General features: G+C 39.5%; 1 protein-coding gene across 3 annotated transcripts in view; it reads right to left on the bottom strand.

The window, feature by feature from the left end:
* The window catches only part of SGIP1 (SH3GL interacting endocytic adaptor 1), a 249,418-nt gene that overhangs the window by 104,949 nt on the left and 131,566 nt on the right, over positions 1–12,903 (bottom strand). For all 3 annotated transcript variants that reach the window (XM_023549496.2, XM_064282103.1, XM_064282104.1), the window contains 2 exons: positions 10,597–10,651; positions 9,690–9,865 (listed from right to left, as the gene is read on the bottom strand). In XM_023549496.2, coding sequence (XP_023405264.1) covers positions 9,690–9,865; positions 10,597–10,651 — 231 coding nt within the window. The remainder of the gene's footprint in view (positions 1–9,689; positions 9,866–10,596; positions 10,652–12,903) is intronic.

Here is a 12,903-nt window from a genome sequence, read left to right as displayed (position 1 = left end):
AAAAGTTTGGAATCATGCAAGGAAATTATAACTCTTATACCTCTCAAAGGGAAGAAAAATACCATGTACTCAAAAGGTATAGCCAACGTTACTTTGAGAAATAATGTCAAGGTGCTCCAGATTGAATTCACATTTTGCCCATTCTCAAGGAGATCAAACTATAGAGCAGATTTCTATAGGGATTTCTACTTACTAGAATAGGGTGGGCATGAAAGCTTTGGAAAATGGTTATTTTTGTTTTAAAGTCCAGGATATGGAAGCAACAGAGAATCCTCTAGGAAGAACTTTGGTAAAGAAGAAAAGAGTGAACACAGATCAGAGAGATACAAAACCAGCTCTTCTGAGGACGTCTAAGGTAGGGAAGAGAACAATAGAGTTTGAGAAAGAAAAGTCCCTCCCATATGCTCCATCTATCTTCTTAATAAGGCTGGGATAATAAGTTTCATCCCATGTGCCAACTCTGCCTGCGTTTCTGTCTAGAGGGGGTTGGTTCTCAGGCTATGTCTGGGTCTAGTTGTAATGTCAGCTGAGGGTTTGAAAGGAGGGACTGGCAGTTTATATGTCCCATGTTTGATACCCTGGTCTAGGCCCAACTCAAATCGTGTTTACCCTGTAAAGCTTTTCAGGATGAGCAGAGCCCAAGCTGAGCCTCTTCCCACCTACACCCTGCCCTGAGGTCGGGGTTGCTGTTCTCAGCACCAGCGTGCAAGCAGTCCTTAGCCTCTCTCTAGCGCTGTGCTGCATTTGCAAGGGGGAGAGAATCCAGCGAGTAGGAGATTGTGGCTCTCCTCCCCCGCTGATGACTCTTTGTTTTTACTGAACTCAATGGGGTGCTGAACCTTCTGCCTAAGTGAGGACAGAGAGGGGGCGGTGTTTCCAAGCAGCCGCAATTTTGCGGATTTTGCTCTCTGGCAGGCTAATTTGGGGGTGGGATGGTGGGTGGGCCACCTGGAAGAAGCAAACAACACCAGAACATCTCCAGTTCAAAACCCCACATTTTTGTTTTGATTAAATAGCTCCTGCACGGGTTGCAAGTCTCAAGTAGCAAGATTAAACTAATTGCTCCTTCATAACTCAGTATCAAATTCTTTAATTCCTGAATCACTGAATTTTACAGGGAAGAGGAGGTGGTATTAGCATACACGCCAGGATAAGTCGACTTTCCCTCTCAGATCATTTCTGTCAGCCCTCTTCTCCTTGATTTGCTGACATTCTCCCTTGCTACTTTTATTTTCTTTTTGCTTTCCATGGGGCGTCTAACTTTAAAAAAAGGAAGGGAGAGCTGGGAAGGGAACTGACATTTATTGAGTCCCTCCTGGGTGACAGGTATCCAACTAGGCATTTTACAACATTATCTCATGTCATCTTTACAACCATCCTAAGGAAAAAAAAAAAAAATTATCCTAAGAAAAAGGTAGGTATTATTGTTCCCATTTTACAGATTTGAGATCTGAGACTCAGAGTTAGGGAACCTGCCCAAGGACACACAAATAAGACAATGACTTAAAAGCCTGTGTTTTTCCTACTTGATCAGTGTGCTTCAAGGAAATGGTCTTTCTCTGAGTCCCTTTGCTACACCTCCAATCTGTCCCCTAAAATGGAGAGCTTTCCAGAGAATATTAGGTCAGAAGATATAGCAGAATACAAAGCTGAGAAGGATCTTAAAGATAACTGAATCATACTTAGACCTTTACTTTGTAGATAAGAAAATATTTTGTGTTTTTGCCTAGGCAGAAAGGAGGCTGAATGCTGGAGTCTGAGCCCTGGCCTCTGAACCCTCAGCAGCCTCTTGATCTTTTTGAGTCGGTTTCTTCTGCAAAATAAAGCGATTACCACCTCTCTGTCTGCTTAATAGTGCTGCTGCTAATTTCATCCTTCTGATCATGACTGGGCAATTAAGAAAATGCAAAGCATTATTATAATGTACCATAAACCCGCCAAACAAAAAAAACCTGTTGTCGTTGAGTTAATTCTGACTCATAGTGACTCTATAAGACAGAGTAGAACTGCCCCATAGGGTTTCCAAGGAGCGGCAAGTGGATTCAAACTGTTGACCTTTTGGCTAGCGGCCAAACTCTTAACCAATGTGCCACCAGGGCTCCATAACTTACTATAGACATAATAAATACTTGCTGACTGATTGATTACGGAAACCAAAATGTATGAATCCCATAAAAATGAGGTGTCGTTCCATAACATTTAAAACAAAGGTAGCTATGAACATGAAGTTTTAATATAAAATGAGAGAATGTTAATAAACTAGAAATCACATATGAAACAGCAGTAATTAAACCTGACCTGGCCAAATGTTGCTGTCACGTCACATGGGATGACATATGAAAGACCACGGGAAAGGAGTGTCTGTGGATTGACTGACTGGGTAGAAAACCTTAGAGGCAGCCTTCTGAACTGGGATCACATAGCTTTTGAGCACCCATAAATAGCCTTCAAAGGGTTTGTGAGTACTCAGAAATTGCATGGAAAATGTTTTAAGTGAACTAATGAACTTTTTTTCCCAACCCAGAAAGAGAGACAATGGCTTTCATCAGAGGTAGTATAACACAGGGATAATGAGTTCTGAATTAGAAACTGAACTTTGTGGGTTTAAATCCCAGTAAATTCACTTATTAGCTGTGACACATTGGGTTGAATTAATGAATCCCTCAATGTCTCGATTTTTCTCATCTGTAAAATCGGGATAATAAGAGTGCCTACTTCATAGGAAACTTGTGAGGATAAATGAGTTAATATATGTGAAGCACCTGAAATACAGCATTCAACAAGTTCTTGCAGCTGGTTCCACCACCACCATCACCACTATCGTCATCACTATCATCACTACCATCACCATCAGCAAATTCTCAAAGCGGTCTGTGACCTTAAAGGACAATGAAGAGTAGTCATCATGAGTCATTCTATCATTGTTATAATTAACAATAGCTATCATTTACTTAGTGCTTCCGTTGAGCCTTACATCAACTTACTTACAAAGCACTAAGCACTTTAAATACTTCCTTAATCATCACAAGGACCCTATAGGGTGAGTAGTAGTATTAACCTCGTTTTTACATGTGATTAAACTGAAACATCAAGAGTTAAGCTACCTGTCCAGGGCTATATGGCTAATGAGTGACAGAGCCAGAATACAAGCCTAGTTCTGACTTATTACAACAAAAATTCTAAAAAGTACAGGATGACATGATGTAGTTAAGGACATATTCTCAAGGTATGCCAGCAGTGATTCTTGGCTCACCAAAGAACAAAAGTAAAGGACTCAATAGCAGCACATGAGAAAAAGAAAAGATATTGCACCAATAAATAAGTCAAAGCATTTGTCTTCTCACTTTCATTAAAGCTACAGGAGACACAGGTTTCAAAGTACCTAGGGAGCAAAGCACATAACTACAGGTGTATCAGAGACAATGCCCCCTCTAGACTCTGAAAGAAATGGAGGGGATGTCCGTATCTGAGACCCTTCAAAGGGTGAGGATTTAGGAGACCCTGAATTGGAAGCCAGAGGGGAAGCCACTGCAGAAGATCACATCTTCAATCAGGGGACTTGAAATGAAGACAGGCCGACGTTTGGACTTCAAGGGGAATTTCAACTTCCAGATGCTGCTAGCAACAATGGTTACATGTTGTTTTCTGATAAATTTGTAGTCAGAGTGTTGGTGAGAAGATTAGGGAGGTCAAGTCTGTTCAGTAGTTCTGATATCGGCATAGTGCCTGTTACATGGAAGGCACTCAACAAATATTTGGTGAAATGATTTGAAGGTGGCGGGGCGGGGGGGAGTCAATACTCCATAAAACAAGATGGAGGACTCACACTACTGTGCGCTAATATGACTGCTACACGTGCAGGCAAATGAATATTATCCTTCGATTTTATCTCCTGAAGAAGCACTATACTTATTCAGAGGATGCTGCCATTACTCAAAGCAATTTAGGAATACTTCTGGAATTACCTTCAAAACCAGTTCATAGGCCTCACAAGAAAAGTTCTTTCGCTAACACGTTTTCCCAGGTTGATTGCTTAGGGTAATTACTGGTGATCTTGGATATAAATGACTTTTGGCTGTTTGGGTTTCCTGATTTATCAGTATTAATGATATTCTAAAAAAAATGTGCCTTAGGCTCTGCAGACAGTCTAACAACAACAATGATGATAACAATCTCTGAATGTGGTGTCTGCTATAAGTATTTTGTATGTATTAACTCATTCAACCCTCATACAGTCCTATGGAGTAGGTATGGGAATTATCCCCATTTACTGATGAAGAAACCAAGCCATAGGTTTTGTAACTTGCCTAAGGCCACCAGGCTAAGAAGAGGTAGAGCCCAGGTGTTTAAGAAATTGTGGCATCCCTGGAGCAAGTGTCTATCCCCTCTCCCTCAAATTGCCTTAAAAGGGAATTGTATTTCACTGTATGTTTAAACACTGATTTTGCTGTACTTTTTTGTGAATGCAAATACACTGTTTTATTTTGTCCCTTTCAGAAATAGTTTTGCTCTTTAAGAGCAAAGCCATTTCTTGAATGATGTCATGAAGGCTTGCTTCTACCCTGACAGTAGGGAGGGTAGTATAAATGGAGCAGACTGTAAAACCATTCATCTCCTATCTCTATTTTCTCCCTTAGGGGGAATGTTCTACAAATTGTACTAGCAGAAAAAGATGGACAGCCCAACAGTCACCCTGCAAAACAGGTGTTTGTTATTCCCATTTTAGATATGAAGAAACTGAGACTCAAACTAGGTAGATGTAAATAACTTGCCTAAGCGCTGCTAGCAAGAGGTTGAGTTCAGGTCTGTCAGCCTCCAACACCTTCCCACTATATCCAGGGTCCTTCTAGGGATAAGTACAGAGTTTCCACTTGTATTTAAAGAAAGATCATTTGAAACTTTTCAGTATGGAGAAAAACTGACTTAAAAGCAGTTCCTATAAAAGATAAACCAGATTTGGTTTAGAATTAAAGTCTAAGATAGACAAGAGAGTTCCAGCCTCCTTTAATTGAATCCAGCTTCCACATGCAGCTAAATTATAATCTAGGATATGAAAACATAGTATGCTCTTAAGGATCTTTTATGAAATGTGAAGAACAGGGCAGGAAACTGAAAATGGGAAAACAGCTATGATTCTCAAAAAGTAAGAAGAAAGTAGATTAAAATCCATCCCTCCACCATCCATCCACCACCCACCCACCCACCCATCCACCCATCCACCCATCCACCCATCCATCCATCCTAGTAATGAAGACATTATGTATCAGGCATTGTTGTTAGGAGTTTTCTGTAAGCTTCCTCAGCTGCCTGAGTGCCTAATATGTGCTATGTATTGTGCGAAGCTTGGGGGACAAAAGTCAAGTAAGATTTGACCCCACCAGAGACCAACAATAATCTGCACAAAAACCCCATAAGGACTAATTATTATCCTTACTTTACAGATGAGGAAATAGAGGCTCAGAATAGTTGTGGGGCTTGTTTAAGATTATACAGGTAGAACGTGGTGTCTGAATCTGTGTGCTATGCCCTTTCTGTTACTACACAGCTAGCACCTGTTAACACAATATTCTAGAACAAATTATTTAAACAGATGGTCAGAAAGCATTTGGAAAAGAAGGTGGTAACCCTAGTGCCAAACTAAACGTATCACTCTCTCTGATAGGGTTTCTGGTCTAGTAGATTGGAACAAAGCTATAGACATTCCATGACTCTAAACTCAGTGTTGCATTTGATGAAGTTTTCATCACCTGTTTGAACAAAATGGAAAAGGGGTTGGAATGAGGATACAGTTAGGTGTATAATCCTATGGTGAATAAGGGAGCCTGATGTGTGGTATCTGTGGTGGGATATAAAACTAGATAGCTCTGTTGCAGTGCTCTGTGCTTCACTTGGTTCTGTTCACATATTTTTGCTCACTTACTCATTTACTCACTCACGGACTCACAAGCACTTACTGAATGTCAGTGATATATCCAACCCTATGTCAGGCACAGGGGATTTGTGGCAGATCTCAATATGTGTCATGTGGACCCTTCTGGGAGTGCCACTGGCAGAGAGCCTTCAACTGTCAACACCTCCGGGTCTGCTTCAGCTGCAGCAAGCCACCTCACCCAAAGCCACGTCCCTTCCTAGTGTGGTTCACATCCAATTACTGATTGATACAGCAGTATAAAGGCCATCCATCTTGGCCTAACTCAGGACAACTTTGATGGTCCACTCTAGCTCCACAGTTCCCCACGGCATCAGCTCAGGTTGTTATTGGGGGTACAATTCAGCTTCTCCCTTGGCCCACTTCACCCCACAAGTGTTGATCCCAAGTTTACCCCTTGATAAAAACACTGTACACTAAACTTTGAGTTGCAGTCAGTCTGCTTCCTGGAGAACCCATCGGTAGAGGGAGGGGCCTTGTCCTTTGTTCATCCTCTAAAGCGCAGAACTACCACCAAGGACAAGAGTTACACAGTGACAGCATTTGGATTTAATAAAAGGAAGACTTTACTTTCAACAATGAAACAGCCTGCCTCAAGAAGTAGTGAACTTTGTAAGGCAGAGGGAGCACTGTTATTGTTGGAGGAGTCTACATCAACCAAACCAGTTGGTACTTTGTTGAAATTTGTTTCTGTTCATTCTGCTGTTGGCTAACATATAGCATAGCATCACTGGTATTTAGAAATTAGTGATTAGAAGTTTTAAAAAGGAAATGTCCTGTATTCAATAGGTTGTAGAAATAGTTTTGAAGGTAAATGGGGGGGGAAAAATCCCATTTCTTAATGAACTCCCAAATTAATCTGAGATTATTTACAATGCTGTGAGAGAAATTCCAATGTTCAGTCTCCATTTGCTTTTTTGGTAACAGAACCCTGAATTTTAGCTGGTTACCTGACTAGCAAGCCAAAAACTACATTTCCCAGACTCAATTTATTTCACTCATTTGACCATATAGTGTGTATAGCAAAACTGTTCAAATAAAATATAAATAAATAAAATAGATCAAATTCACAAATGGATGAAAAGAACAAATGAAGTACAACCTTATCTTCAAGAATTCACCTGAAGTAGGAATCAGAAATCCAATGTAAGCTGTTGTTATGAGTAGTTTATCATTTGGGATTTCCTCTATTTCTATTAATGCAACTTTTAATGCTTTTGTAGCACAAGAACCATAGCCTATATAAAATATTCTGCTCTACCATTCACTGGTAGAGGCTTTATTTCCCTTTTAGCATCTGAAGAAAATATAGACATAGAAATGTCTGATCATTTAGCTGGAAACATCGAAAGTTTGCCATTTTTATCATGGCACCAACTGGACTTCAAAAGATTATTTCTACTTGTTCTGGAGATAAAGTATTACATGTGTAATTTATAAAATACATGTACACATGGGTTACTCTACAAGAGGGCAAGGATTCTAAAGCCAAGAATATGCTCTCAGTTACAAGCTCTCTTTATACTCATGTACATCCCGAGAGGTGTCCACCTTTCCCTAAAGCAGTAACAATAGCTCATTTTTCTATCTAAATATCAAAAGTCACAAATATTTGGGAATCTCAGTAATGGAAGAGCCAAGTTCTCAGGTTAGAGGGAAAAGTTGGGGACGTACGGTAGGGAGAAGGGAGGGAAGGTACCTTGGTTTGTGGCACTGCTGATATGCAAAAAAGGCTTAATTTTATTTTCTCTAGTGTCTCCATCTAGTTTTCACACTGCTTCCCCTAACATCTTTTCATCAGAGTCTTAACCACATCATGCTAACATATGGCCTTAAAAATAGATGATTGGCAACGTTCATAGTAGGCTACCACCCCTATTACTTCACCTTCAGCCAACATATCTGGTTGGACGATTAGCTATGTGACTATTTGGGCATACACATTCTGTTTTAATAGACAGCATCTCTCTTTTTCCAGTTCAATTAACGTTTAGAAAAATATCCACTATGTGTCTGAGATTATTCTAGTAAATTCGCTTTCAGGTAAATTTTAAATTTAATCTGGTGGACTTCTCTTCTTCCACCGACTTAGTCCAGGTAGCTTCTGAATGCCCACTGAGCTTGTTACACGCTACAGAGAAATGGATATAAACTGCTTTCAGGCATTTACATAGATATTTTCAAATACTATAAAAATTATTTGGTAAGAGAAAAATTATTTGAAGGAAGTCAACTTAAACATGGAAGTGTGTGTATTTAAAATATCCCCATCAGAACCACCAGAATGGAAATATGAACAATTGTGTAGAAATTATTGAATGGGAACCTACACTGCTATGTAAACCTTCACCAGAAACTCAATATTTAAAAAAAAATCACTGCCAGAAATCATTGGTATCACAGACTAATATGTGAGCTTAAAATCTATACCTTCCATTGCAAAAGGGAAAGATATCTAATATATTTCATGTATCCCTTTTCTGAAATATCATTTTCTATAAACTTTTGGAAACCCTGGCGGAGTAACGGTTAAGAGCTACAGCTACTAATCAAAAGGTCGGCAGTTCAAATCCACTAGGCGCTCCTTGGAAACTCTACAGGGCAGTTCTACTCTGTCCTACAGGGTCGCTATGAGTCGGAATCGACTAGACGGCAGTGGGTTTTTTTTTTAATAAACGTTTATTATTAGAAATCATTTTAATTGTTGCCAACAGCAGTGGTAAAGTTGATTATAAGCACTAAGCTCTAAAAAAAAGTGTCATCATAGACTATTCATCCTAGGCAGGCACAAGTTTATTCTCAAAGGATGGACAATTACAACTCCTTCAGATAGGTTAGCTGAGATAGTTCCAGAAGCTTCTCTAAAACTGTTCAGCATTTATTAATGACTTTGTCTAGTGACCTTGTTCAGGGGGAATGCTGTAGAGAGATTACATACCTTTAAAGAATATGCCAAGAACATAGCAGCTGCTAGTTTGAGAGCTTTCATTTGCTCTGCATATTTTTAGAAAACAATGGTGGCATTTATCAAATACCACAGAGAAAATACTGTAAATTTTGGAACTCAGAATTTAGCAATTAAAGAAATTTAGGAGATGGGAATTGGGGGAAAGAAATACAAATTGTAGAAAAATACAAATATGAATAATATAAATAAAGAATACCTGTACCTGAGGTGCGTTAAGGGTGAGGACATTGAGGACAATGTAGTAATAAAATATAACGAAGATTATACGTTCAAATTTATTTATAGCTTTAGAGAAAATCGTTTTCTTTCAGATCATAGCAACAAAAAGCTTTTTTTTTTTTTTAAAGGGAAGTGATTACCTTGGTTTTCTGCCCGCATATTTTTCTGTGACATATCATAAAAAAAGAAAATAGGATGTGTTTAAAAAAAAAAAAACACTGCTAGTAAATGTGTGAACTTCATGTAGTTTTTCATTGCTAAATCTGCTTCAGAAGTAAGCTTGGATTATCTTTTCGTTATTTTTTTTCTCTTTTTAAAATACTTCCAGGAAAATAAGTCAAAAGGAAATGTAGTCCCATGTGCTTTTACCATTTTGAAAAGCACAGGAACTACAGTATAAAATGAGTATAATTTTCTAAAGCTAGAATGAGCTGTTAAGGTTTATAGAGTTCATAAAATGGTGACCATATACACAGCCTTCTGTTTAAGAAGTTTCTGACCTACTTAGTGAGCGTGGGCACAACGCGGCTCTCCGTCCAACCTCACCAAAGCTTGACATAAGAAACCACTCACCACTGGTGATGGGGAGAGTGCAATGTTGCCTATTGATGCCTTCAGTTCATCTACAGTTGCAGCATTCTTAAGAATGTCTTTAGATTGCAATGGCTTAATCTTGATATTAAATTTCTTGTGGGATTCTTCTTCCTCTTCTGATTCGCTTGAAGAATAAAAGTGCTTTCCTTTGGTAGGTAGAACACAGTTAAAGATACATAACTCTTTCTTCTGCCAAGAGGCAACAAGAAGTGTAAGACAAGAATAATCAATCGTATACAAAGATAGCAAAAGTATCCTTAGATGGCAGAACATTGAAACTAACAAAAATAAAAAAGTAAAGGAGGAAAGGGTGAGGATTTGTTCACCATTCCTCAGAACATGATTGATTTAAGTGTGGGAATTTCAAGGAGCAATGGTGATAATGTCCTACATTTTTATTGCAATTGGCCATTTTTTATATCATGTCAGTACACACAGAGACAAGCTCACGAGAGCTTACTGGTCTACCAAGAAAGGAAGGCCACTTTGTGGATGATATGTAATGAGTTTTAAGTGTTCCAGAGTGACATCCCCTTCCCGGAGATGAATTATGGGGAAAGGGCAAGTAGAGAGCTATTTTCCAGTCACGATAAATGATATAGTCATATCAGGTCTTAGCAGACAACCTGGTACCCACAATTTGCACAATTGTTTTTTCGGCACATTTTTCTCTTCCTCCTTTCTCTCTTTTCTATGAATAGACCAAGGCAAAATGCCTGCTTGTTAACGATCAGGCTGTTCCCGGTGCTGTTATTCATCTCTAATATTAGGAATAACAGGGCTTGGGAGGCATGGGTTATTTCAGCACCTTTGCAAAACCTGAATTCATTTTACTGTTTGCTGAGAGAAAAAAAAAATTAAAGTGAAAAAAATAAAGAAAGGATATAGCCAGGTTCTTCCGGTCTGATGCTGTAGCCTTCTTCATCCAGCTCAGGTGAGTTCTATAAAATACAAGGGTACATTGAGCAATTAGTACCTACAGTGATCAGGGAATTACTCACTTTCCTTCTAGAGCCTTCCACCTAAAGATAGAGACATGTCTCTCTTATTTGAGAGACTGGGATTTTAACTTTTGTAAGTAAATATGAGAAGTATACATGTAGATATTTAATCAAGGATTTTGGGGGAGTCTTTGTATCGAGAAAATTAGCTAGGAATCAACTGTCAATGAAATGAAGCATTCAAAGACCATTTATCATGCATTTCCTCTAAACAACATGGTGTATACAAAACGCAAATTATCTATCCTCGGGGAAATTGAGATATATTTGCCAAGAATGAAAAAAATGCAATGTAAAACACTAACTACAAAGTGTAGGATAGGAGTTTGAAGGAAGACAAAATTAGGGAGGTTTAGAATGAATCAAGGGCATTGAGAAGGATTGTTAGTTCTTGGTAACAGATCAGTCATAGCAGAAAAAGGAAAGGGAAGGTTCAGGAAGACTCCAAATCTTCCACCCTCAAATCTGGGGAAACTGCTGGTACTCTTGGCTAGGCTAATTTTAACAACAGATAACTAATATTTTTAGGGAAAAAAAAAAGAAAGAAAAGCAGGAATGATAAAATGCAGTTTGCATTATTGGGATTAAAAAAAAATTCGTTGCCAGTTGAGTTGATTCTGACTCATAGCAACCCTATAGAACTGCTACATAAGGTTTCTAAGGAGTGGCTGGTGAATCCCAACTGCTGCCTTTTGGTTAGTAGCTGAGCTCTTAACCACTATGCCACCAGGGCTCCATTTATTAGGAATACTATGATCATATTTGAGTACTATTATATGGTAAGTACTGTGACTCACACTTATCTCATTGAACCCTCATAACGACCACAAAAAACCAAAACCAAACCCATTGCTGTCAAGTTGATCCCCACTCAGCGGCCCTATAGGACAGAACAGAGCTGCCCCATAGGGTTTCCAAGGAGCACCTGGTGGATTCCAACCGCTAACTTTTTGGTTAGCAGCTGTAGCTCTTATCCGCATCACCAGGGTTTCCATAACAACCATAGGTGGTAAGAATTATTCCATTTACCAAGGGGATACCAATTCTTAAGAAAACACACCCAACAAATGACAGACCTGGGCTTTGACCTGAGTCATTGTGAGACTATACCCAGTGCCCTAACGGAGAGGAAGATGAAGAATTCAGGGGTGGCCCTGTTAAACCAGAGATATAGTCCAGGACGTGAGAAAGGACTGAGTTGGAGACATAGACTTGGGACTCATTTAAGCAATAAAAATGCCACGGCCGTAGAGAGCAAGCAGGGTCTGAATGCCGTGGAAAAAGCCACCACTTCTGAGCCCTGCATTTACTAAGCATTTATTGTAGTCTCCCTCTTGTCCTTCTTCAGCACTAAGAATTAATTTCTTTTAAATGCAAGTGTACTGAGGTCACTTCCCTGCTAAACACCTGTCTCTGGCTTCTCACTGCACTTAGAAAAAATGCTCAGAGCCCTCCCGAGCCTACGTGATCTGGCTCCTGCCCTCTCTGCAGCCTCAACTCTGCGATTCTCTTCCCTAACCACCCCTCAGCCAAAGGACTTCTTCTCATCATTAGCTTTTATGATTTGTACTCTGCAAGCTCATTCCCATTTCAGGGTCCTCATATCATAAACACCATTCTCTCTGCCTGGAATTCTCTTCTCTCAAATGTTCACTCCTGTAACCCCTACTTATACCTTAGGTCTTTACTGAAATTTTACATTCTCAGAGGCCTTCTCTGCTCTTACCTCTTCCCTGACAAAACCACAATGATACAATCAATTAAGAATAAAACTCATCTCACTACTGCTTAGATAAATTAATGTTGAATGCATAATTACAAGAGCAATTCCTGTGTGATCTGATTAGCTTTTAGTACTAAACAAATTTCAGGGAAGCTATGCTTCGTTTGAAGGAGCCACAGTGGAGCAATGGTTAGGCACTTGGCTGTTAACCAAAAGGCTGGTGGTTCGAACCCACTCACTGGCTCCATGGGAGAAAGACCTGGTGATCTGCTCCCATAAAAATTATCGCCTAGGAAACCTTGTGGGGCAGTTCTACTTTGTCACATGGGGTTATTAAGAGTTGAAATCAACTCAACGGCACACAAGAACAAAAACAGGCTTCACTTAGGTCCGTGGGTGACATGAACAGTTTGGGCTCAACAACTAACTTAAAGGTTGGCAGTTCAAACTCACCTAACAATGCCATGGA

The sequence above is a fragment of the Loxodonta africana genome, chromosome 3 (assembly GCF_030014295.1).
Source record: "Loxodonta africana isolate mLoxAfr1 chromosome 3, mLoxAfr1.hap2, whole genome shotgun sequence".
Taxonomy (NCBI): domain Eukaryota; kingdom Metazoa; phylum Chordata; class Mammalia; order Proboscidea; family Elephantidae; genus Loxodonta; species Loxodonta africana.
The sequence above is the reverse complement of the archived record's forward strand: the minus strand, read 5'-3'. Positions and strand labels throughout refer to the sequence as shown.